Raw genomic sequence first — 27,318 nt, 5'->3', positions numbered from 1 at the left:
AAGCGCTTTAATGTAAGAAAACAATTTTATTTATTCTGATAACGAAAAAAAGATCAACATATTCTTTCAATGAACATTTCTTTATATTTTCAATTAAATGAATTTTTTCATAGCAATGCACACATTGGAAACAATGAAAGCTCTGATTTCGTATGATAGTCTGGGCGGATTTGTTCGTCGTTCGTCTCTTACTCGTTATGCTAATAATCATAAATCAAATTTACACGATTCAAACACTATATATACTCCACGCAATATTAAAAAAATAATTTTGAAAAATAAAAGGGGCGACTTACATTTGCGTGAATTTTGACAGGTATTACGTTTGCGCGAATAACCTGAACTTTATGGATTTTTTTGTCAAAAATTGATGATATTGATAAATAATTTATAATAAACAGAGAAGTCTTTGTTCGTTTAAATAATCATCAAACAGCACTACATTTATTTCAAGCAAAGTCTTTAATAAAATTCAGTGTGTATTTCCTGGAAAGCATAATTGTAAGTATGTTAACCATATTCTGAAATAAAACACAGTACGTAATATCGACAGGAACAATCTATAAGTCAGTTCTTGCTGTGAAAAGACTCTAGCCTATTGTTGGTACGTTTTGTGCTTTCATTTGGAACAGCTGATTTCTTGGCGGAACAATATACTCACAGGTGACGTAATTACCATCTAAGATGTTGGCAAATCTCCTTATTTTTATAAGACTTAAAAAATAACGTGTATAACGTATAACTATCATTTCATGTAGTTATTAAATCAGTATCTGTCCTGATACAGTTTAATTATTTGTTCGAATGCTGTAATTGAGTAGAACTAAATATTTCCGTTTTTCATTATTTTATTTAGATTTATCTGGTATATTTATAAATTAATATTTTCAGAAAATACTTTATTGCATAAGATAAAATTAAACGACAAAACGGTTGACCTGGATATCTGAAAAGGAAGTAAACGAGCCAGGTGAAAAAAGAGATATAATATTCCTTTAAAACCGACGTATTTATTGTTTTTATAATTCCATACATAAGTGCATTTCAGGACTTTCATTTGCTATTTCCTCAAATTGGATTAACATATCTGTGTCGGTAATAAAGACAACAAACATAGCAACAATTTTAAATACATGAAGACAAGGACGATTGAACCAGGTCAGTTTAAATTTGAAAAATAAGAAAAGGCACAAGAAGTCCTACATTAAAAAACTACTTGTCTTAAAAACTTTAGAATCGGCATGCTTAGAATCCTAATAAATAAATAAAGGTGGGGAATTTTACATCTGAGAGCTTCGATATTTCCAAACATTTTAATATCTTTTTAATTATTTGTCATTCAATTCAAACTTTAACATACTCCTTGTTAGACCTTGTCACCATGCCAAGAAATCCTCGCTCAAAACTCCGGTAGACCTCCTACGGCATCCATTAGTAGTTAAAGATTTGATTTCATTCAACAAATTAATTTATGACCTGCAAGTACGTATCGCATAGAACACAGCCATACACCAAATGGTTAATATTAATCAACCGTGTAATTTGCTCTATGGGATATTTGCAAAATTTCAACGGAGGCAATTTCTTGGCATGGGAGAAAGGAAGAAAGACATTCACAACTTGTCTAACATTTTTTGATTTCTCTTTTTATTTAATAAACCAAAGATTAAAGCTTTCAAATGCAGAGTTCATAAGATAAATATTCCCCGTGGAACAACCTACCCCCTTTTTTTCGCGCTCTCCATTTTCAAATCTCGAATTAAGCTTTCCAATCTAATTAAAATTAAAACCTTGCTTTCTAACCGATCTATTCATGTACATGCAGGACCGGCAACTCTCTTTATTTAAAAAGAAAATGTATTGTGCCGTTATACACATGCATGTTGTCTACTTGAAGTACCCTCCCAAAAAGAAAGAAATAGCCCAACTCCAAGATAATATATTCCTGCATCACGTGATTTTTACCACGTGGAGCTTACATTAGAATAAATACCGAATATGGAAAGTGAAACTACAATTCAAAACTAAAAGTCCTGAGGCACATAGAAGAAAAAGGGGTTGTTTTTTTTTTTGGCAAAGGGTGCCGGGGTAACCCTCTCTGTGTCCAAAATATCCATGAAATATTTGCCACTGCACCTTGTCTGTTCTATGAATTCTAACCCTGATTTTTCTATCTGTTACGGTGCATATTTGACATCTATAAAAAGTTCATAAGAAGATCTTTCAAAATTATCTCTAGGTTTTAAATACTTTATACACTAAACTCATTCTGGACCATGTGTTGTATATTGTTTTTATATAGAATAAGATGTTGTTTGATTGCCCATCAGACAACTATCCACCATGAACCAAATGACGTAGATGTTAGCAACTGTAGCTCACTTTGCGTCATTCAACAATGAGCAAAATCCATACCGTACAGCAAGCTATACAAGGCCCCATCATCTTATAATGAATGAAAAATTCTGAAATTGACCTACATTCTAGCAAAACTGTTTTCAGTCAGAATTATATCTTATATTGCACCCCACCGACAGTATTTAACACTTTAATAAGATACCGATAAAAAATCTATCAGAGGCTGTAACTTAATGCGGTCATTAAAAAAACCCAAAGCAACATTTATTTTGGTGGAGATGGAGAAGATAGACCTACATTTTAACTCAATGGGTGATAAATAAACATAAGGGAAACCGTTCCTCAGGTAACTCGGATTTTTAAATGTTCGACGATAGATTTTTCTTAAACTTTTGTGAAAGGCTTTTGGGTCAATGTACTTTCAAATTTCAACATGAAAACTGGGGGTCACGGACCTTGTTTTTTTTCGCTAAAATACATTGAAATTAACGAAATCACAGTTGTTTTATATGGGTTTAATAGGGAAAACTTATTTTTTCCGTATTGATTAAACATTAAACCATAGAATTGGTTAAAATTCAACGAGAAAATTGCTTTTCATAAATACTTACTAAATATAAAATAAAGATGTCACGAGCCTTATTTTTCTCGAAAATCCCTTAAAAAACAAATTGACCTATCAAATTCAATATAATTATCTGCACTTGATTTTAAAAAGATTTTTTTCTGATAATTTTAAATACATTTAACGACACTTATTTTTTGATAGTTTAATCTGTAAATTTCAAGTTTCATATGTGTTTGTTTTCTATTGATGATTACTTGGTAAAATATTTTTAAACAAAAACGTTTTTTGCAACATGACCAGAAGGGATGCTCAGAAAAGACACCCGATCAACCTTAAGGGATGAATTGATTACGAGGCGATTCGAAGCTGATATCGAAAAATGTAGTTCAACGTCACGTTACGTTCTTTATGAAAACAAACAAGACGGTAGAATGAATGACAAGATAATAGAAAACAGCAGATAAAAGAATGAATTGTTACCAAAGGTCGAACACATCCTCTATTAGAATGCCGCATAGTTGAATTTTATCCACTAATTTAGTTTCAGATATTTTGCATTTTTGTCAGTCAAAATAAAAACAGTGTAAAACCCCTGAGAAAAAACTATTTGTTTTTGTATTCTTATTCTATTGTTTCACTGTCTCTGAAATAGAAATAATATTAACTTGTATAAGCTGTCTTTGTTGTTAATTAGCAGAGGTAATACGGTCAGAGGTCATAGTGTTTTACACCTCCAAAACTACGCTATATTTCACATCATATTAGATTCCATATACATTTAATCGTAAAAATAATTATTTCAGGTTCTTTTTTTAATGAAAATTTACTGTTAAACTCATAAAGGAAATATTTTTTTGACGGGTCATTACAGAGAAATCATTATTTATATACAATTTTTGAAATTTATTTCCTTCACATGCTACACCACTATATATATATATTTATCAAGCATAAATTCCGATTTGTCTTTAAAAGTATATAAGCCCTAATTAAAACAAAAATCAAATAAGAAAAAAAAAACAAGAGGTGCGAACAGTTTTGACCACTGGCTGCATATTGTACGTAGTTGGTATTGATATATAGATATATCTTGAAAAATGTCATGTAATATATGATAATATCTGACCCCTGGAATTAAAGAAAAAATATTATGATTCGTCGGTATTCCTATGGGAACGAACTGTGCGCCTCTCCTTGCTGACCTATTCTTATTTTCATATGAGTCGGAGTTCCTTCAGGCACTTGTCAAACACAAGAAGATCAAAGAAGCCAGATCATTTGATTTCACATTCAGATACATTGATGATGTTCTTTCAATTAACAATACTAACTTTTCTGATTGGGTTCCATTAAAATATTTTCCAGAACTAGAAAATAAAGATACAGACACGGCTTCCTCCGCCTCATTTTTATACTTATACTCGAATTTGACATAAGCGGTCATCTCAGTACCAAAATCTATGACAAACGATACGATTTTAATTTTGAAATTATCAATTTCCCCAACCTTAGTAGCAATATACCAAACTTTACCTGCATATGGGATATAAATTTCCCAACTCATTCGGTATTCAAGAGCTTGCAGCTGCTACTCAGACTTTATAAAACGTCACCAGTGTCTGTGCAGAAAGTTGATGAATCAGGGTTATGTCAAAGAACATCTCGACCTTTTTCTAAAAAAAGTTCATTGGAAGATACCAAGACTTTATTGATAAATATTCCGTATCAACTTCACAAATAATACATGATGTTCTTGAAGCATAGATTCTTGGTACTGACGTTGTTAATCATCTTAATTACGTGTTATAGTGCTCTTTTATTTGTCTTTGTAAATTATTAATCTTTACTCTTCAGTCCATTTTTGGTAATATCCTTTTGGCGTGGCTCGGTACTTATACATCTAGCCATTGTGTTATTGTGCTATGGTCATTTTTTGTATTCTTGTTTTTCATATTTGCTTATTTGCTTTGTCTATATGCCACAATGTTTTTCTTTTTTGACATATTTGTTTGTTTTCATAGTGATTAAGATTATAACACAATGTTGACTGCTGTAGCCGTATTTTTGACATGTCTGTTTGTTTTGATCTTGATCCAGTTTATACGCCAATAAATTCCTTTAAAAATGTGTTTAATCGTTATAATTCTTTTGAATTGGATATAAATTTAATTTCATTACTCTATCACACGTAAATTGTATATTTGTGTCATTGAATTGGCCTGGCGCATGATTATATTTTTTGGTTATACCGACTCTGCTATCTGAAGTGAAAATAAATTAATCATATCTTATTATCCTTCAAATGAATATTTTGTGTTCTTTTTTCAATTTAACGATGAACGCGAAGTGAAAATAAATATTTTTAACGTCGAGCCGGTTTGTGCTATTATCGCCGCCATCTTGTTTACATTGGTTACAAAAAGTAGTTTTGTCAGCGTCGTTTTCCAAAAATAAATAACTTTAAGAGCCACTACCGGAAGCCAATTATATAAACGTATTTCCTAATATGCTAATCATATAAGAATTATAACACACTGTTGACTGCTGTACCCCAATTTTTGACATTTGTACCTATTATGTCTGTTTGTTTTGCTCACACATTGTTGTCAATATAATGGAATTTTATGTGACTGGCATACAAGTGAGAGGTTTAGCTATCTATAAAACCAAATTTAATCCACCATTTTCAGAAATGCCTGTACCAAGTCAGGAATATGACAGTTGTTTTCCATTCGTTTGATGTGTTTGAGCTTTTGATTTTGCCATTTGATAAGGGACTTTCCGTTTTGAATTTTCGGTCGGTATTTTTTGTTATTTTACTTTTTTCTTTAATCATTCTGAAATTACGTAGTTATGATGTCACTATGATGACACATTGTCAAATTTTACATATTTTATCTTACAGAATGTAAAGTAGAATATGTTAGGTATAAATTTTACACATCGATTAAGCAAAATTAGATATCAGCTAAGGCCTTACAGAAAAATATATTTTACTAACATAAAATCTTTGTAAAACATTTTTTGTATACGACTCAGATCTAAATATTAAAGACAAGACTTAACATCATGTTGTCATTGTTGATTTATGAAGTTTGAATCCGTAATGTTTAAAAAAAAACCAAGACTTCAGGGATTAATCTTGATATAATTATTCACCACTACTTGAAGGTGTGTCTTCATACAGAAGAAAATCCTACATTGAAAGTCATAGTCAAAAACTTAGTTCAACTTAGCAATCCCTATGCATATTTACAAAAATCGTAACCGTTCTATCTATGAAACCCCTTATACATCAGGGATGAAACTAGGTATGACTATTCACCACTACTAGAAGACATATTGCATACACAAGAAAATCCTACATTGAATGTAATGATCAAAAACTTAGTCTAACTAAGCCACCGCCTGTGCAAATGTACACACATCATTTCCGTCATCTAATTGAAAAAAAAACCTAGAATTTCAGGAATGAAACTGAGCGTGATTATTCAACACTACTAGAAACTGTGTTGTGCAAATGAATAAAAACCGTTCGTTGATGGTTATGATCAAACTGTTGGTTGAACTTAAGACACCAGTGCGTATATTCATGACATTATTCTTATTGTACAATAATAAAGCGCCCTCTGTGATGGCTCCCAGCAAACATAGTTGACGACTGTATTACCTAATTATTTGTAGGAAAAAAAATATCTTTAATTCACTTATGTTTACGTTATATACTTATCCATTTCTTACGTATAATGTAGAGTACTTATAATGTAGAGTATTATGTCGCTTGTGTATTTTTCTCTTATAGTCCATAAAATATTAATAAAATAATATGTAAATGGGTAAATGTAGGCAATAGTAAGTTACCGATGTTCAAATCTCATAAAAACATACAAAACAAGGTAACAAACAAAAACTGAGGGAATCGCATGAACCCCATTAAGATGCAAGACCGGGTGCGTTGGAAAGGTAAGCGTATCCTAGTATGCATTCATCAACCGCCATGCGAATGCACATTTAGTCAAAAAGTCGTAATCGGGGATAGAACACAATCGGTAAAATTACAGATCAGTCTACTATTCTGGTATCTCAAGATCTAAGAACACATGTCAATAGTGAGTTGCGACACCGACACATCTTATGAGTAATGGTTATCATAAATCTAATGTAGTGTCAATTTCAGTCGTTCTTCCATAAAACTCTGTTGGAGTAATTTTGTGTATGGTGCACACTTCTTTTAATGAAGTCTGTATTGTGTGAACATGTACGAGCGTAACGTTTTAGTTGAGATCTGTAAAAGACATATAATGAAGCAGAGGGTATGTTAGTTCTGAGAAATGGAAAGTTTCGGTTATATCCTTAACCTCAAGTTCACTGGGATATATGGGATGTAAGGACTCACTGAAATGTGGTTTATTGAGTGACCAGACATCATCAATATATCTGAAAGTGAATCTAAAGAACCTTGCAAGATACTTTTTCTGTTTTCTTTGGGAAAGTTCTGTCTAAATTATCCTTCATATGAATAAAACGAAATCGGCTAGTAGTTATGCACAATTAGTACCCAATGGAATATCGATTGTCTATTAATAAGGTTGATGATGGGTATTTATTAAGAAAATCGGTAACACTACTAATGAAACATACATTTATATTTAAGTCTCCCAAACGAAGTTTGGGAAGACTTATTGTTTTTGCTCAGTTCTTATTCTTCTTCTTCTTCTTCTTCTTCTTCTTCTTCTTCTTCTTCTTCTTCTTCTTCTTCTTCTTCTTCTTCTTCTCCCGCCGCTTTTAAATTTGAACTTGTCCGCACCCGTTCTCCAAAACCGCTTGTCGGATTAACTTAGGGTTTCACAATATGTTAGACTAACATGTCTAGTGGTGCAATCAGGGTTTTGTTTTTGCAATGGGGTTTATAAAGGGGTACTTTGAGGGGCAAAAAGAAAAGAGGGTTTTACTATAGAACCCTATGGGATTTTATTTTTAAAAATTTTCAAATGATTATAAATTGAAAACCGTTCCTGATAGACACAAACTTTTTAATTGAAAATGTTCTAAATGATAAAGCCCATTAAATGAAATACAGGGTTAGTCCCCAGGGGTCACCCCCACCCCCTGCCATTTAAGAAAGTTCTAATACCTTGTAAGTGGTCAAGATCCCCACCCCTAAACCATATATATTCTGGTTTGTCATGCTAAGATGGTTTGAATGATATACAGGGTTAGTCCCCAGGGGTCATTCCCACCCCCTGTCATTTGAGAAAGTTCAAATATCTTGTAAATGGTCGAGATCCCCACCCCTAAACCATATATATTCTGGTTTGTCATGCTAAGATGGTTTGAATAATATACAGGGTTAGTCCCCAGGGGTCATCCCCACCCCCTGTCATTTGAGAAAGTTCTAATATCTTGTAAATGGTCGAGATCCCCACCCCTAAACCATATATATTCTGGTTTGTCATGATAAAGCACATCAAATGTAATACAGGGTTAGTCCCCAGGGGTCACCCCCACCCCCTGCCATTTAAGAAAGTTCTAATATCTTCTAAGTTGTCAAGATCCCCACCCCTAAACCATATATATTCTGGTTTGTCATGCTAAGATGGTTTGAATGATATACAGGGTTAGTCCCCAGGGGTCATCCCCACCCCCTGTCATTTGAGAAAGTTCTAATATCTTGTAAATGGTCGAGATCCCCACCCCTAAACCATATATATTCTGGTTTGTCATGATAAAGCACATCAAATGAAATACAGGGTTAGTCCCCAGAGGTTACCCCCACCCCCTGCCATTTAAGAAAGTTCATATATCTTGAAAGTGGTCAAGATCCCCACCCCTAAACCATATATATTCTGGTTTGTCATGCCAAGATGATTTGAATGATATACAAGGTTAGTCCCCAGGCATCACTAATGCATATAACTTTACTGGACCAAACCAATTTTCACTGGACATTGCCCAATGTCAGGCGACCCTGGGAATTACGAATTATGGGAGCTTCGTTTGGGAGACTTCGTAACAGTATCCTGTTACAATCAGTTCTTGTTATTTTATATGATTATTCTTTTTCATTTGTTTTCAGTATAAAAGAAACAGGCCATGTAAGTATATACAATATAGCTGACATGCATACTTCTAGTTTTATTTTGTTTATAGAAGGGAAAAACAATCCTTGCCTGATGGAGATACGCTCGTAGTCAATTAACTTACATAAGTTTAAGCTATCCTTCCCTTTTTTATTTGAAGATGTTTTACGCATGTATCTTTGTTTTCAGAATCTCGTCTTTATATTAATCGTGAGTAAGGAACTAAGGAGAAATCACAAAACCTTTTGTCTCAATAAGTAAACTTATTTATTAACATAAAATCTGTTTTTGATTTAAATCAAAACCAGAGAGTGTGTTTCAGTTTGTTAAATAAAGTAACATGTGTATTGAAGGTCTTCCACTACTGATGATGTAGCCTCTACCGATGATGTTGTAGTAGGCTTAGAGGTCGGAGCATTCGCCATAGCTGTAAGTTAGTTTTTCACAATATTAACATTTATAAATGAACCCATGCAAGTATATCATATGCAGTAAAATGTATAAAATAACACCTCAGTTTTGATACATTAAAGATTTTTTTGCAAGACTTTATTTATATCAATATTTTAAAATCTGACAACAACGACCAGTGCTGGTTAATTTAAATAACTCTTGATAAAACTTCGTGCGTGAGTAGCGTTTTTTTTTATTTAACTTCATCAAAAACGTTAATACCGACAAATTTGAGAGTTAGGGATCTATAAATAGGTAGAAAGATTAGGAGCTTAATGACCAAAAGAATGGCGAAAGATACAAAAGGGACATTCAAAATCATAAGTCGAAAATAAACTGAATACGCCATGGCTAAAACGAAGAGGACCATAAGACAAACAACAGTATTCAAAACACAACATTGAAAACTAAAGACTGATCAACACGAATTTAAACAGAATAGCCAAATGCATCTAAAGTCAACTTTTCCTGAGTGAGCTGGAACCTAAGTTTCTTAGCAATTTCTTAATTTATCAATTGGAAAATTTAAACAAAATATGTAATAAATCATATCAGTACCGAAGCACTTATCTTTGAGCTGAAGATACCATCAGGGTCTTGCAGTCCACCAGCTGTTGCATCGGCCAAGTGCTAGAAAAGTATAACAACTCTTCATAAATTTTGTGCGTCCGAAACGCTTTTCTAGATTTACCTACCTTCATCATGATAAGTAACGGTCAAACCCAAAGATTTGAAAGCAAGGGATGTATAAATACGTAGAAAAATTAGGAACTTAATAACCAAAACAGAAAGTATCATTTAATCAGTACTTGTTTATGAGAGTTTTGGATATTAAGCACATAAGCTCGGACAAAAGAACGAACAGATAACTATACAATACTGTTTGAATAAACGGAATTTTAATTAGTTACCAAGTTCTTCTCGGTACTCACCTCTATTCTCCTCTCTGACAACCATATAAAATACAATCATTCTCAATGTCTTATTTTGATTTTGGGCAACATATATTGGGAATTTCAAATAAGTTCGTGGGGCCTGTTTTCAACCCGTATACCGGAATACCATTCGTATTGTACCTTTTTTACAATGCTTATGGCATATTTTTCCATATTGTATCTGCAATGCCTCAATGATCAGAAATCACTGACACTTTCTTTGAAAACTTCACGGTCATGGTCATCATACACCATCTCCTGCTCATGATTCTCTTATTAATGACCTTCTGCCATTTATACAGATATCTTGGATGTACATTACAACCACACGAAATTCATTCTCTGTACAACATTTGTTTAGAAACCCCAGTAAGAAATTCCATTCTGATAAATACAAACTTACAGCTTGCATCTCATATGTTGCCCGTCAAAGACTTTTTTAGACCAGTTGACATGGGAAAATATGTAATGTAGAAAAGATCCTTTGTTAAACTTTCCTTTACCAACAAAGATTAGCTGCCATCAATTTAGACAATACCCTTCGTCATAAATCAGTCTTATCGAAAATGCCCCGTCCTTACTTAAAAGATCAGTTTGTTCCTCTTATCTGCTTAAATAAAGGCAACAGTAGTATACCGGTGTTCAAAAGTCATAAATCGATTGAGGGAAATCAAATCCGGGTCACAAAGTAAAACCGAAGGCAACACATCAACTATAAGAGAAAAACAAAAGAACAAAAGGAACACTGAAGTGCAACAAAAACAAACGCCAACATACATAGAAACGAACTATTTGCCATATTTCTGACTTGGTACATGACATTTTAAGAAAAAAAGTGGTGGGTTGAACATGGTTAAATGGCTAGCCAAACCTCCCGCTTTATGACAATGTTAAAAAAAATATCGCTACAATGACAACACTACGTTACAGAAATACAGCACAAACACACGCAAGAACATTCATCACAGAGAAACGCACAAACAAATAATATAATAGTCGACACAACATGCACACCGCAGAACAACAACGAACATATTCCATCAACGACGAACACCACAGGATATCACAAACAATGACGCGCTTACGTAACTAACATGCAATCTCGAACTTTATACAATTATTTTCACAATACTCGTCCAAACAATTTTTATGACAATGATGGTATTGAAAGGCAATTTTATAATTATTTGGACTACAAACGATAAGACATAACACATTATCCAACCGAAACCATCAAACATCAAAAATAAATACATGAATGTTGGATGTACAAAATACTGAGACACGTCGTATAGCAATGAAGATTCACACTCGGTATAACAGTCATATTCTGGAATATGACAATGATGGTATTCAAAGGCAATTTTATAATTATTTGGACAACAATAATTAACTTAAAATTTTCTACACCTATTGCGACTAAAATTTCCAATGTGTTGCAGGACTTCAATTATGACGACTAAAACGACTAAACCTTTTGATTACACCTGTGATAGCTCCAAATTCATGTTTAATCCGGCTGACCACGTTATTCCTGATGACCTGAACATTGTTAGCAATATTTCTCTGCGAAATATAATTAACAAAGGCCCGAAATACCTTGAGCCGAAATCCATGAATTTGAAGAAAACACAACTGGATTCAGTCGATAATTATGCCAGGCAATGCAATTAAAAAGAATACATACATACCCTTCCTAATGGGTTAAGGAAATGGGGTCGTTGATGCTAATCAGAATTAGGAAAAAAACACTTATGGGTAATTAATGCTCATGCTACATATATCTTTAAATCCCAAAATGATAATAAACTAGAAGCAACAATAGTTACCAATGTTCAATATCATGTGACATTAACTACTCAAGGGGCGTTGTACACTCCAAATTCCAGAGAATTATTAGAGTACAAACAATCTAAGTTTTTTAGACTTCTCAACCCTTTACACAAGTACTCCTCATCCTTAACTTAAAGATAGATCGACAGAATAACTCCAACCTTGATTTAAAAAAAAAATGGTACGAAAAAATTCTCTAAAACTGACATCATCAAGATGCTTGTTTTTTTATTGACAACGCGTTACGTTTGGAGGACGAGTTTTTCAACAGACAATCGGCATTTATATGATCCTCTTCTTATCGACGTGTTCATATATAATGAGTTTGACATAACAAAGATGGTTTTTATGAAGAATGAAAAAAAGCAAGCTTTAACCTTTGACTTCACGTTCCGCTACATAGACAATCTCCGCTCACTCAATAATTTGGCGACTATGTTGAACGCATCTGTCTGATCGAACTTAAGATAAAGGAAACCACAGAGACAGTTAAGTCTGTCTCATATCTTGACATTGAGGGATGGCTCTGAAATAAACTTTACGACATAAGAGAAAACTTCAGCTTTCCTATTGTGAACTTTCCATTTCTGTGTAGCAACAATCAAGTGACGCCTGCATATAAAGTATATACCTCAATATTTATAAGATATTCCTGAGTGTGTTATTCATATAATGATTTCCTTGATAGAGGTTTGCTCTATTTACAAGGAAGATATTGAACCGAGGGTTCCTAGCGGTAAAGTTGAAGTCATCCCTTCGAAAGTTTTACGAACGCAACCATCATTTTGTTGACCGTTATGGAACATCTGTTGCACCGATGACCCTGAATATATTCTAATTGTCATGTTAACAATCCAGTGCTCTTTTTCTTGATTGTGACATCCCCCAATGAGACATGTTACCGAAATTGTAATCGCAATGAGCAACACGACGGGTGCCACACGTGCTGCTGATTATGCTCTTCCTTATTTTTCTGAGTTCACGTTGCCCTGTCTTTAGTTTCCTGTTTAGTGTTTTGTAGCCAGTTGTTTGACCTTTTTGTCGTTTTTGTGTTTAACTCATTTGGGCCAAAGGGCCAATGTAAGCTTTTCTCATCACTTGATATCCAACGTCGTCATTTACTTTTACAAAAGTCTTTTTGTCTGAAACATCTAGGCTAATTGGGTTCAAATATGGTTATAATCATCCTTGGGGTGATTAGTTTTAAACAATTGTGTCCGATGATCCCACTCGCCAACCAACATGGCTGCCAATGGTAAAAATAGAACAAGGGTGAAATTCATGAATTGTCAATTATCTTCAAAAACCGTTACAGATACAGAAAAATCTGGCTGGATAGAAATGTTCAGAGTGTCAAGATCTAACACTGTCTTTATTGACCAAAATTGTCATACAACTCCTTATTAGGGTTTTTGCCTTTAAATGAAAATGTATTCGAATTATTTGCGACATTTGCTTTTATCAGGAAAATTATCATCGATAGAAAAAAAATAAATGACAAATATGATCTGCAAGGCAAGATCTATAAATAAGTCAAAATGATCGAAATTGTCCATCGACTCCTTGAATGACAATGTATACCATTTTTTGTGATTTTTGCAGACACTTTATAGTAAATACAGATTTCTTTTATAGGAAAAATGATCAGAAAAATACGATCTACATACAAGTTGAAAGTCCGAAATCGTCAGTCGACTCGAGATAAGAGTTATGACCTTTGAATGACGATTTTACTCCTTTTTGTTTTTAGTTTAAACAATTAGAAATAGAGAGAAACTGTAAATATAAAAATGACCATGAAAATAAAATCTACAAATAAGGTCAAAGACTGAAATCGTAGGTCGACTTCTTATAAAAGCTAATGCCTTGAATACCATTTTTTTGTAATTTTAGCAGAAACTATATACTAGTAGATACAAAAACTTTTGAAAATTGATCAGAAAAATAAGATCTCTGAGTATGTACGACCGCCGAAATCGACTGTCGACTTCTGATATGAATTATTGCCATTAAATGACGATTTTTACGTATTTTTTGTTTTTTGCAGAAGCCATATTTTGGCCTCTAGCATCACTGAAGATACAATGATTGTCGAAATGCGCATCATCTGGTGCAGAAAAATTGGTACCATGTATGTTATTAAATGGAGAGAAACTACAATTGCAAAAATTACCTATAAAATAAGATCAACATGATCGAATCGTCATTCAACTCCTTTTGGAAGTTTTTGTCCTTAAAATAACGATATAAAAAAAAACCAATTTAAGTGGTTTAACCAAATATATTGAAAATTGTAATAAATAGATTGAAATTTTCTCGTCTCGTCCTTTTTCTAAAAAAGTTAATCGGAAGATACTAAGACCTTGTTGATAAATATTCCGTATCACCTTCACAAATAATACATGATGGTCTTGAAGTATAGATTATAGGTACTGACTTTGTTTATCATCTTAATCACGTGTTATAGTGTTCGTTTTATTTGTTTTTATATATTTTAACCTTAACTGTTTAGTCCACTTATGGTATATACTTTTGGCGTGGCTAGGTATTTAAACATCCCGCCATTATGTTATTGTGCTATGGTCATTCTTGTCTTTCAATTTTGCTTATGTACTTTGTTTAAAGAGAGTCTATTTGCCATTTTATTTTTCTTTGTTTAAATAGTTATTTGTTTTTATAGTGATTAAGATTATAACACAATGTTGACTGCTGTACCCCAATTTTTGACATTTGTAACCTATTATGTCTGTTTGTTTTACTCACACATTGTTGTCAATATTATGGAATGCTATATGACTGTCATACAAGTGAGAGGTTTAGCTAGCTATAAACCAGGTTGAATTCACCATTTTATAAATAAGGAAATACCTGTACCAAGTCAGGATTATGACAGTTGTTTTCCATTCGTTTGATGTGTTTGAGCTTTTGATTTTGCCACTTGATAAGGGACTTTCCGTTTTGAATTTTCCTTGGAGGTCGGTATTTTTTTATTTTACTTTTTTTGGAACAGAAAAAAAACAGTAGCAACACAAGATGCGTAAATAAGAAAATATGAATAAAATTGTCAATGACTCCTTCTCTACAAAGAGGCTATGCATCTGCGTGTCAGCAACTCCTTCTAAACCAGTTACTGAATGGTTGAAACCGTCACAGCATCTCTCTTTGAGGTTTTGAACTCAATGTTTTGTTTTTCAATTGAATGTTTGTACTGACTTTACTGCTAGCTATAAAATGCTTGTAAAAAGTCCGTATCCATACAAGGGTACTAATATTAGAGCGGCAGTTTAAATTTGTGGGCTCTGCTGACAGTTGTTGTCGCTGTGTCCAGTATTTTGATGAAGACTGGATATTTAGTATACTTGGAAATAGAAGCCCATCAAAATAGAACTATCGAAACCGGCTGGTAACACTTCAAATTCATGATAATTAACAGGGCTTTCTAAAAGCTTATAAAACATATAAGTTATTTAGAATTTTGTGACTAATTTAAACATGTTATGCCTGTTAAAAAATACTGCAATATTAAAATTATAAAAAAAAATTTATTCCACTTCTTTTACATTCCGAAAGCCCTTTCTTAAATGTGACAGGACGTATTAAGTCATACATGTATAGCTTTGATAAGTGTTTGGTATTACTATAAATTTTCACTTCGTACTATGAACATCAAAATTATTTATTTTGTAAAAATATTTCCTTTCTCTATTGGAACTGTACACGTATCCCTAACAACAAAATTATTTTCATTTACCTGTGTTTAAAGTAATTGCAAATGGCTGATATTTTTGTTCGAGCATATTGTTTTTCTTAAATTGTTTAACATTTCATACCGATATAACTAGTTACTGTTATTATTCTTTCCTTAGTTTATTTATTTTGTATTTACATTGTATCATAGGTCAAATTTATTTGTTCAGTGTATGTTCACTGATGTTAATATGTCCTTTGATTGAGTTAAGCTATTTCAGTTGATATTTTATAGTGTGTCTTTCTATGTTGTGATGTTACACTATTGTTTCAGAAAAAGGGTGAAGGTTTGGTACCATTTAAACGTTTAAACCCGCTGCATTTGTTTGCACTTGTCCTAAGTCAGGAATCTGATGTTCAGTAGTTGTCGTTTTTGATGTGGTTCATAAGTGTTTCTCGTTTTTTATATAGATTAGACCGTTGGTTTTTCCGTTTGAATGGTTTTACATTAGTAATTTGTGGGGCCCTTTATAGCTTACTGTTCGATGTGAGCCAAGGCTCCGTGTTGAAGACCGTACTGTGACCTATAATGGTTTACTTTTACAAATTTTGACTTGGATGGAGAGTTGTCTCATTGGCACTCATACCACATCTTCTTATATCTATATAGAAATATATAGAGATGGACATTTAGGAGAAATTACTGTGCTTTGCCTGAATCTGTTGCGTGGATAAGCTATACTACGTATACATGTACGTCAATTAGACAGCAAACTAATCATAAAAGATATTTTTTGCAGGATTAATAATTCCTTCAGAATGGCTGGTAAATAATAATTGAATGTACGCTTCTGTTTAACTTGACTATTGGTTATATTGACCAAAACGCATTCAAAGATATGTAACCCAATCATCGTTGATCCTTTTTTTCTGAAAATACAAGGCAATCAACTGTCGATCATCGTACTTAACCCGTTTCGTGCAAAATGACTGACTATCTTAAATTTTGAGCAAAATTCAAGGGAATTACATGATGATAATTTCATTGTTTTCTATTTATTCTTGTATGCTCGGAAAGGATTGTATCCATAAGGTTCCCATATATAGTTAGGCCTCCCACAGGTTAAAGAAAGTTAAATGACTTTGCAATTGTTCAGAGAGTTTGATCAATCATAGATGTTAACTATAATAAAAAGAAATATCGGTTTGAAAAAGAAGAATTAATTGTCTAAGGTACGGGGTTGGAATCCTATACCTGGAAGGAAAAAGTGTGATTTTTTTATAAACTCGATATAAGAGATCACAATGGCCTTTATTGTGTTCAGCATATGGGGAAATGTTGGTTTTTTTTATCTGTTATAGAAGTAGTGGAAGATTATATAGCTGTTGTATTAGACTTGACTTAATTTAGTTTGGGTTTAATATTGACATGATGCTTTTTGAACCACATATGATATCAATTAAAACAAATTCTCGTTGGCCTTCTTTGTCATTATCTGAATAATATAGGATTAACCAATTAGGACCAAAATGGTGTGACATTATGGGGCATCACAACATTCGAAAACTCCATTTTATGCCAGTCCAGCAATTTCATTAAACCGTTTTGGTTTTACAAACAAGGATGACGTGGGCTTTCTTCAAATGAATCTTTCGATGCTTGTCGCTGTCGGCGTAAACAGTGTAAACAGGGAGACTTATTGGAATGCAAATAATACTTAATACATTTCGTGCGTCCGGAGCACTTTTGTGGATTTACTTTCATCAGTAATGCTCAAACCTAAGCATATGAAATCCAGGAATGTATAAAGACGCAGTCACCTTAGAAGCTATAAAAAAACATAAAAAGAAAAGCCAAATTCATTTAAGGTCAACTTCAGTTTCTGAATAACTTCTAAATTTATATACAGACAGTTTTATTTTAGAAACGTATGTTAAATAATGTAACTACCGAAGCACTAATTACTAAGCTGATGAACGTCGCGGGGACGGATAGTCCACCAGCAGTGGATTCGACCCAATGCTAGTAAATGAAAGTAGCACATAATAAATTTCATTCGCCCGAAAATTACTACTAATTAAAAGATAATTGTAACATATGCTCCTGTCAACGCATATTTACACAAAAACATTAATATATACATTCATAACATGCTTATCTCACAAAACATGTTTAACCCCGCCGCATTTTCGCGCCTGTCCCAAGTCAGGAGCCTCTTGACTTTGTTAATCTTGTATGTTTTTTAATTTTAGTTCATTTATGTTTTGGAGTTTAGTGTGACGTTCATTTTCATTGAACTAGTACACATTTTGTTTAGGGGCCAGCTGAAGCCCGCTTCCGGGTGCTGGATTTTCTAGCTGTGTTGAAGACCCATTGGTGGCCGTCGGATGTTTTCTGTTGTTTGGTCGGGTTGTTGTCTCTTTGACACATTCCCCATTTCCATTCTCAATTTTATTGTCTATTTAATTTTTCAGATTTTACTTTCAATTTTTCTTTCTTGCTTTGAGAGAAACAAACGTGGTGGAAGACCAGGTATTGTGGTGTACGTATTCTTATTTTATTCTAATTTTATATAACACCCATACTACCAATTGATTTTTTTTTTAGAAATAATGATTATAATTTGCTTGAACAAGAGTTTAAATCATTTGTTCATTGCTTTAAATTAGTTCTATCTACCGCATAACAATTAAACATCAGTTGAGAAATAACTTTAATTTTTGACGAGATATATTTTATTTACAGATAAGATGATGATAATGACCTTTTATATTTAAAAGTATTCAAATGTCTGTGGTATCTATAACCATATAAAAGTTACTTTGGGGTTAGGTGTCGCAAGTGGAACATTGCGATCTAAACACCGAACGAATGTTTTTACGAACTTGATATCGTCTCTATTCTCGTATATTTTAGTTTTGATTTTTTTTTCAATTTGTACCAATACACTCATTATAGATACCAGGCTTAAAAGTTTGCACGCCAGACGCGCGTTTCGTCTACAAAAGTCTTAAATAACTCGCGTATGCTACCGTCGAATCACGTCAAATTTATAGTCAATGTCACAATTACTAAAACTACGTTTCTTTTCAATTTTGACGGTGAAAAATTAAAAGTATATTTAAACAAAACGCATTTGACTAACAGGTCGAACAACGGATGTTCTTAAACCCTGCTGACTGCCATTGGCGATTGCCAAATAAACGGATCACAAGTTTTGTTTAAATATACTTTTTCACTTTTTTTGTCTTTTGGAAAATGTTGTGTGTGCTGTATTTAGACATCTCTACCAAGAAATTTGTTTTGCATGCACACGTATAAAAATTGCGGTTTTTATCCAATGCAATCATAGGTTTGAACGTTGTTTTCAATTTAGACTTATTTATATTTTTTCGTTTGGGCTTGTATTATATTTGCCTTCGGGTTTATATGATCCGTTCATCCTATTTCGACTCTTCAAAATTCAAGAGTCTATCCTAAATTGAGGTAAATTATATGGCCTTCCAAATACCGTTTCGATTCCTAACATCACTGAAGAGACATTAATTGTCGAAATCCGGATATGGTGTACAAATTTTTGCACCTCATGTTTGCGATATACCATCTTTTCCGCAAGTTTATTGTTTTCTGTTTGGTATTGAATTAATAATAAAGATCCATTTTGTTACATCTTGTGATCCGTTTATTTGGCAATCGCCAATGGCAGTCAGCAGGGTTTAAGAACATCCGTTGTTCGACCTGTAAGTCAAATGTGTTTTGTTTATATATATATATACTTTTCATACACTAGAGTTTCCAAACTTTTTGTTTGAGAGTACTTTAAAAGAATATCAAGAAACATGTGTTAATTTTTGTATTCTTGAGTTTCATTTTTGCGTATGTGCTTTGTCTATATGCCATTTTGTTTTTCTTTGTTGACATATTTGTTTGTTTTTATAGTGATTGAGATTATAACACAATGTTGACTGCTGTACCCTATTTTTGACATTTTTACCTACTATGTTTGTTTGTTTTGTTCACACATTGTTGTCAATATAATGGAATTTTATGCGACAGTCATACAAGTGAGAGGTTTAGCTAGCTTTAAAACCAGGTTTAATCCACCATTTTCTACACAAGGAAATGCATGTACCAAGTCAGGAATATGACAGTTGTTTTCCATCCGTTTGATGTGTTTGAGCTTTTGATTTTGCTAATTGTTGAGGGACTTTCCGTTTTGAATTTCCCTTGGAGTTCGGTATTTTTGTTGTTTTGCTTTTTATCATGGATTTCAAAATGTGACTTTTTGAGTGACTTCATCAGGCATGGTCCCCTTTTTCGTGACATCACAATAGTAAAAAAGAGGAAAATAAAACAACTTTACGTCATAATTGAAATTTGACCAATGATGAGCTGAGATCAAATGAAAAAGTGTTGACAAAAAATACCAAACTCCAAGGTAAATCAAAAGAGGGGGAAGTCCATAAAACCTGACAAAATCAAACTATATCAATCAACGGAACAAATGGAAAACAACTGTCATATTCCTGAATTGGTATAGGCATTTCTGAAGAAAATAGTGGGTTAAACCTGTTTTATTGCCAGTTAAACCTTCCTCTGACAGTTGTTGATGAACCACATGTTATTCATAAAATAAAATAATCAACCGGTCGGAAAAAGATATAAATAGGTTAATAATAAGAGAATGCTGTTTATTCAATATTTTATCTTAGTTAAGTACCATAATTTATTAAAGTGGTATTAGCTCCGATTTAGATTAAACATTACGATTTTTGTGTGTTTCGAACATTTATAAAAGCGGAATATCAAAATAATGTTAGGTTTCATAATAAAAAACAAGATTAAATTATTCATGGCAGCTGTAGAGATATCAATATAACTAGAACACACCCGCGAAATCGTGGGCATTTAGAGCGTGGTTGAAAGTATGTAAACTATTGTAGGATGAATTTTTGTAAAAGATTTTATGACTGGAGAATTTCAGGAAAGGTATCAAATGTACTTGTGGGCACTATAGTATTTTTTTTAGCCCTCCCACTTTTTCCAAAGTCCGTTATTTTTTGTTTTCTGTAAATTTGAATTATTTTCGCGTTTTTCTGTATACTATGAACATACACATACTATAAATAAAGTGTATTTGCTATTTACTATTAATTCCAAGTTTACCGTTATCCACGGCGGTCACTGATATAGTCTATATAATAATATCAGTGACCGCCGTGGATAGTAATCTTGGAATTGATAGTAAATAGCAAATACACTTTATTTATAGTATATGTATGATCATAGTATACAGAAAAAACGCGAAAATAATTGTCCTATCCCCAAGTACTTGTGAAAATTATGTGTAATTTTAAAACAGTCCTAAACAGAAGTCTTGTCTATGACTTAAAAGTCCGTCCGATGACGGAAATAATATTCGGACGCCTTTATTTTCGTTTTCCTCCCAAAATAACCCAAACTGAATAATCATAAGCGAGGATGACAAATGCGACTATGCATGGTACCTATAGGACACAGAGGCATGATGATTAATTTATTGTGGAAGGAAGAGAAGCGACACACAAAATGGGGTCTTCTCATTTAATAGTATAGATGTTCCGCGATTTGTAGCCAGTTTGGTTCAGTTTGGTAAAAATAAGACAAAAAAAAACCCACCGCAAATGTTTTAATGGATTGCAAGTAAATAATTCAACCTTATTTGAATCCGTATTCATGTGACCCTAACATGACCTTTAGTTTGAGATTGGTAACGCATGCCCTGAGCGTGTTCAATTATTAAAAAGAAAAGAATGTCAACAAAGTGAAACAAGTAAGCCACCAGAAAAAAACCCGAACATTTCTTTCACTGATTAAGTCAAATCGGTGATGATGAATATGACAGCTTATGCCCCTTTTAAAGTCAAATGAAACGAGTTTCTTGTAATTATAATATTAAGGAAAACATTGAACCAATGCATTAATATATACTAAACTAATTTAATTCCTACCGCGAAACTTTCATAAAAGTCATCAATTTGTTATTTATTTTTATATTTCAGACCGATAAACTTTTTGAAAGATGATAATTTAGCCATTGTTTATACAGCTGCGTTCGGATGTACTTCAATTCAACTCCTGAATTTGATATTATTGAAAGGATTCGTTTTAGATTCGTTCAATATTCCACGATTGGTTATCCCTTGGGTTAGAGGTAAGCCATGAATGTTTGTCATTTGCATATACTCGGAAAAAAGCAATAGCAATTTTGAAGTGATAATACAGACATGTGGGAAATATAGCTACATTATCAAACAAATATTTTATCATCCAGTATACAGAATATGGAAATCAGCAAGGTTTTGTGCTTTTTTCTTATGTTAACCTTATATTGATTATAAACATGGAGACCCAGTGTAGAAAATGAAAACAAAGAAATGTACAGAAATGAAAGTAAAACGTTAAGTTATTAATTCATGTATACACAACTTCGAAATTCATGGTCTTCATTTGGTTTATCAAGTTTTAGTTACTGCATCTACATTTGTATGGAGTTATACAGAAGAAGAGTCCGTTAACCCTTTCCTTTTCACACCGTACAGCGTACCGTTGAAGCAAATTTTAAGACATTTTTTTGGAGTTAAGTCTTGTTTCATCGAAATTCTTTGACGTACAGATGTGGTTAATGACTCAAATTAATCCTCAGAATACCAGCAATGTGATTTAATATGTATCAAACTTCTATCATTATCTGTTTAAAGTCGATTTGCCACTTACTGACAAGTGTTTTTTTCTCTGTAAAAACAAATTTTAACAGAATATTTTCACAAAGTAGTGCATAGAATACTTGTTTTTTGGGGGTGAAATATGGCTATTTTCAATAACTGTGCAGTGTGTTTTTTGAGGAATAATAGTTCTAACTTGTACACTAGTTAAATATGTGGTTCTTAATGTATCAGCGCAATGACAAACTTGAAATGCGCTAAAAATTCGTAGTTATATCTTACAGAATTTATTGAAAAAGAGACAAAACCCACTAAAATATCCTGAAATGTTTAAGCGAAGTTGAAATAGATGTAACAAAACATTGTTTCGTAAGTGCTTGCTTGCGATGAAGTTGAAAACACTTTTGTTTAGATGAAGGAACTTGTATATGTCAATGAAAAAATGACAGACTAAGGTATGGATTCTTCCTATATTTGCTTAAAATCATGAATTTGGCAACAAAAATATATCATCTCAACACATAATTTCTAAAAGAAAATAAGCTGGATGATGATCTACTTATTTTGTTTCTCTCACTACTAAAATTGCAATAATTTTCTAAGGATGCCAGTGGAGCAGGGGTATGCTGAACCAACCCACAGCGGGTAGATCGTGTGTTCGAATCTCACTGCCGGGGATGAAAAAAATATTTCCTATATTAAATGTAACTTAACTTAACTTAACAACCCACAGCGGGAAGATCGCGTGTTCGAATCTCACTACCGGGGGTGAAAAAATAATTTCCTATAGTAAATGTAACATAACTTAACTTTCAATTTCAAAAAGAAAACCAACTACATGAAAAAGTCTGATACAGAAATATTTATGTTTTTTTTAAAAAAGATTTTGTGTGCCCAATTGCACTCCTGTCCTCTTTGCTCCCATAGCCTCGGTCCAGGGTGCGCCACATCAAGTTAACATTGGTAATTCAAGGAATTTTCCTTTGTAAAGACCAAATTTAGTTTACTGCTTGATTGTACACGATTTAGACAAAAACTTGTGTCAGGGATTGAATTTGGACGAAAAAAGTTTCTGAAATCGGTTATTTGGAATGTTATTGACATCGATATTTCAAGGCATATAGCACGTATTTCCTCTTTTTATACCAATATGGCAATTTGTCTCTAACAGACTTGGGGCATTGTTTTTCCACCAAAACTATACCCTATTAGTGCAACAATATGTCTCTACACGACTTTCCCCCCATAGATTTCGTATTATTTCACATTTTCCCACAAGTCACGTGGAAACATACCACGTGACCTAAAAAAGACGAATTATCTTAAAGTTAATTTTTTGAAATATTCGATCAATTATCTTTCGTTTGAGTCCAATATGGCCAGTACATGACCTTTGGTGCGATTGCAGTATTCAATTGAACATTGGTAGTGCCTTTTTTGATAAGTAAAGGTCTAAAATGCCTGAAGGGAAAGGTTTAAACTTATAGACATTTTCAAGAACTATCGACACATTCAGTGTGCATGTGAAATGGAGGGGTCATTTCAAAGATAAAATCCTTCAAGAATGACATTACATATCTGTTTTCGCATTCGATAATTCTGTCCAAAAGAATATCCGATATCGAACAAAGGTCTCTTGCGGATTTTTCTTGTTTTCTTATCTCTCATGTAATACTTTGAGTATTTATAAAACAATTCACTTTGAATTGTACAAACCTTCAGGTAAAACATACTGCAATAAATTTATTTTCAAATACGTTTTTTCTACAATTTTTATGATTATTATTTTTTAATTGTGCGAATAGCGATTAACTTATGTTTTAAATGCAACTTTTATTCCTGTCTCGTGTAATTATTCCTTTTCTATAAAGTCATGTGTCCGTCGTCACGTGTACATTTGTTCGAAGTCTAGAGCTTGGATTTCCGAACAAACAATACATGGAGAGACAAGAGAGATTTGCTGTAGTTTGAATTATGTAATCTGGTTTTCAAGGTTGCAAGACAGCTTTCTATCTCACGGTATTTATTTTTTTTTGGTGCACGTTTTCCCTTGAGTATATATTGGAGACGTGTGCATAATTTGGTTGGCTTTTTTCATGTCTCCACAACTTAGTCATCATAAATTTATTGGGATGAGCATTCTTTACTAACTTTTTCAATTCAATGGGCCAATCCTATCATGATTTCCTTGATAGAGGGTTGCTGCTCACAAGGCAGCTATTAAACCAAGACTTCCAAGTGGTTAAGTTGAAATCACCCCTTCGTAAGTTTTACGGACGCCATCACGAGTTGTTTGACCGTTATGGAATATCCGTTTCACAGATGATAGCGGATATGTTCTAATGTCGTAACTACAATCCCGTCCCCCTTTTCCTGAATATGACCTACCGAATTTGACTTATTACCGGGTTTGTACTAACATGAGCAACACGACGGGTGCCACATGTGGAGCTGGTTCTGCTTACCCTTCCGGGGCACCTGAGATCACCCCCAGCTTTTGGTGGGGTTCGTGTTGCTCAGTCTTTAGTTTTCTATGTTGTGTTTTGTGTACTACTGTTTGTTTGTCTGTCGGTCTTTTTCTTTTTTAGCCATGGCGTTGTCAGTTTATTTTCGACTTATGAGTTTAAATGTCCTTCTGGTATCTTTCGCCTCTCTTTTTTTACCTGCCAATTTATGTCTCGACATGTTTACTATCCCCTCAAAACAAAGTTGCGGAAGGGATTTTGACAGGGAACTTTCCGTATCACACTTGGAGTCACTGTGTTTTTCAATCGAAATCTTCACCATATTTGATGTTCAAAATTAATTAAGGGAGGGCTAGAGACATATTCATTTTAAAGCTGTTATTGGTTGTTTATGTTTTGTCAAGTTTTCTAATTGGTGTTGGTGTTAGATATTTGGTTGTCTTTGTTTGATTTATTTACAGCTGGTTTAAATCTTTGGTTTAGGATAATTTCGATGGTTGAAAGCCATATGATTAGCTCTACATATTGTTTGGGAATACTTTTTTTCTGTGTGGTTCTGTCTCATTTATGTTTATCCCATATCTCATTTTATTCTAGTGGAACATTGTTGGTCGAGTGGTTTAAGTAAATAAGCCACTTTTTAATCATTTAATTGCAAATTTAGTTAGTTTGTTTGTCAACCTTCTACTGTTCTTATCACCTCAATATTAACATTTTTCTGCTCAGTGAATGGCAAACCAAATATACTTAAGGTTCTACGTACCCACAGGTCTAGTTGGTTGTGCATAAAGTATTTGTGTATGAATGGCGGTCCATAAATGGGTAATTCAAAAGCCTGGAGAAGGGCGAGACTAACCATTTAATATCCTATTGGAAAAAATCCTTTGTAATATAACACAAAATATTTGTAAGTTATTATACATGTTTTTTTTTAATGTTTATTTCTACAGTAGGATTTAATATTATCAGCTGGGTTATGGGAACCCCTATCAAACATTTTTTGATAAGGTCCTTAAATGAGTTTTGATATATTGTTTGGGTTCACAAGGAGATGCAATTAACTTGAAAGGTTTTTTCAAGGAGTAAATTTTTGAACTCCAAATCAGAGCATGTTCCATAAAAAATTTCATTAACTGCATTTAAGTGCATAAGAAAGGTGCATCCCTTCAGCATCCTTCAACGTCATCACTTGTTTATCATTAAAATTTCCTTTTCCAGTTTTTGTTTGGCTGATTATGGCACTGTTTGTTTCCCTGAAATTTTATCCTGTATTTGCTGTTATAAGATGCAAAAGAATTATCATTGAACCATTGATTGGCCTGTTCTACACTTCATTCATGTAAGTCTCTTCTGTCTTTTATAAGTTAACATACTTAATTTCAATTTTTATGATATGTTAGACGAAAGAATAATCTGAGGTAAGGATGATTGAGCTTATGTACTATTCTTTCATGCAATGGCTTTGTCCTACAAATGCATCTTAATGACAAATAGGTTGCTGTTCCAGCTTACAATATGATTTTTATGTTGAAAACAATACATTCACCGTCAATCAATGAATTAGGCTTTGTCATTTTATTTAGAAAACCTACATATAAGTCAACAAATATCAAGATTGATCCTAAAGAATCACAAATGAAAATGAAATGACCGAAATGACCGAAAAATACATAGACAACAGAGAAATATTGAATACAAAGAAATATGAAAAAAATATCAAATGAACAACGCGGTTCTACTTGAAGGTCTTCAACTATGAACGGAAAAGTAAAAACATTGCATCTCTAAAGATAGAATCGTTTTCATAACAGCGTAGACAACCGTAAAACTTTTGTTGGTAATAATACTGAATAATTTACCTTTAACTTGTTTGTCATTGGCTATCGATAACAATGATTTTACGCTCACTCCGTCTGTCAGAGGCCTTCCAGTGGGGATTTAAATAATGATCACTTGTTACACATTTCGATACATAAAATAAAACTTTTTTGTTTAATACCTTGATTTTTTTTACATAAATCGATTCATTCATTCAGATATTTATCAGTTTGTCTTGGCTATTCAAGTCCTACACGTCTCACGAATTTGGTCTTTTTCTTACAAAACTTATATTCTTGTGATGTATTCTTTTGTTGAAGAATGAATGTTGCCCCCTTTTTATTTGGTCGTATTTTTTGTGTCTCATTGACGTATAAGAAAACCGGACTACCCCTTTCTTCATATTTAAAAACATA

The 27,318-nt window shown here is 33.1% G+C and overlaps 1 protein-coding gene across 1 annotated transcript in view; it reads left to right on the top strand.

Moving 5' to 3' along the window:
• Positions 1–944: 944 nt before the first annotated feature.
• The window catches only part of LOC127730681 (stimulated by retinoic acid gene 6 protein-like), a 62,939-nt gene continuing 36,565 nt past the window's right edge, over positions 945–27,318 (top strand). Inside the window, exons 1-6 of the mRNA XM_052239196.1 lie at positions 945–1,158; positions 9,003–9,021; positions 9,360–9,435; positions 18,390–18,457; positions 21,957–22,108; positions 26,303–26,423. Of these exons, the coding sequence (XP_052095156.1) occupies positions 9,020–9,021; positions 9,360–9,435; positions 18,390–18,457; positions 21,957–22,108; positions 26,303–26,423 (419 nt within the window). The 5' untranslated portion in view covers positions 945–1,158; positions 9,003–9,019. The remainder of the gene's footprint in view (positions 1,159–9,002; positions 9,022–9,359; positions 9,436–18,389; positions 18,458–21,956; positions 22,109–26,302; positions 26,424–27,318) is intronic.

The sequence above is a fragment of the Mytilus californianus genome, unplaced genomic scaffold (genome assembly GCF_021869535.1).
Source record: "Mytilus californianus isolate M0D057914Y unplaced genomic scaffold, xbMytCali1.0.p SCAF_2, whole genome shotgun sequence".
Taxonomy (NCBI): domain Eukaryota; kingdom Metazoa; phylum Mollusca; class Bivalvia; order Mytilida; family Mytilidae; genus Mytilus; species Mytilus californianus.
Note: the sequence above shows the minus strand (reverse complement) of the source record. Positions and strands in the feature narration are given on the sequence as shown.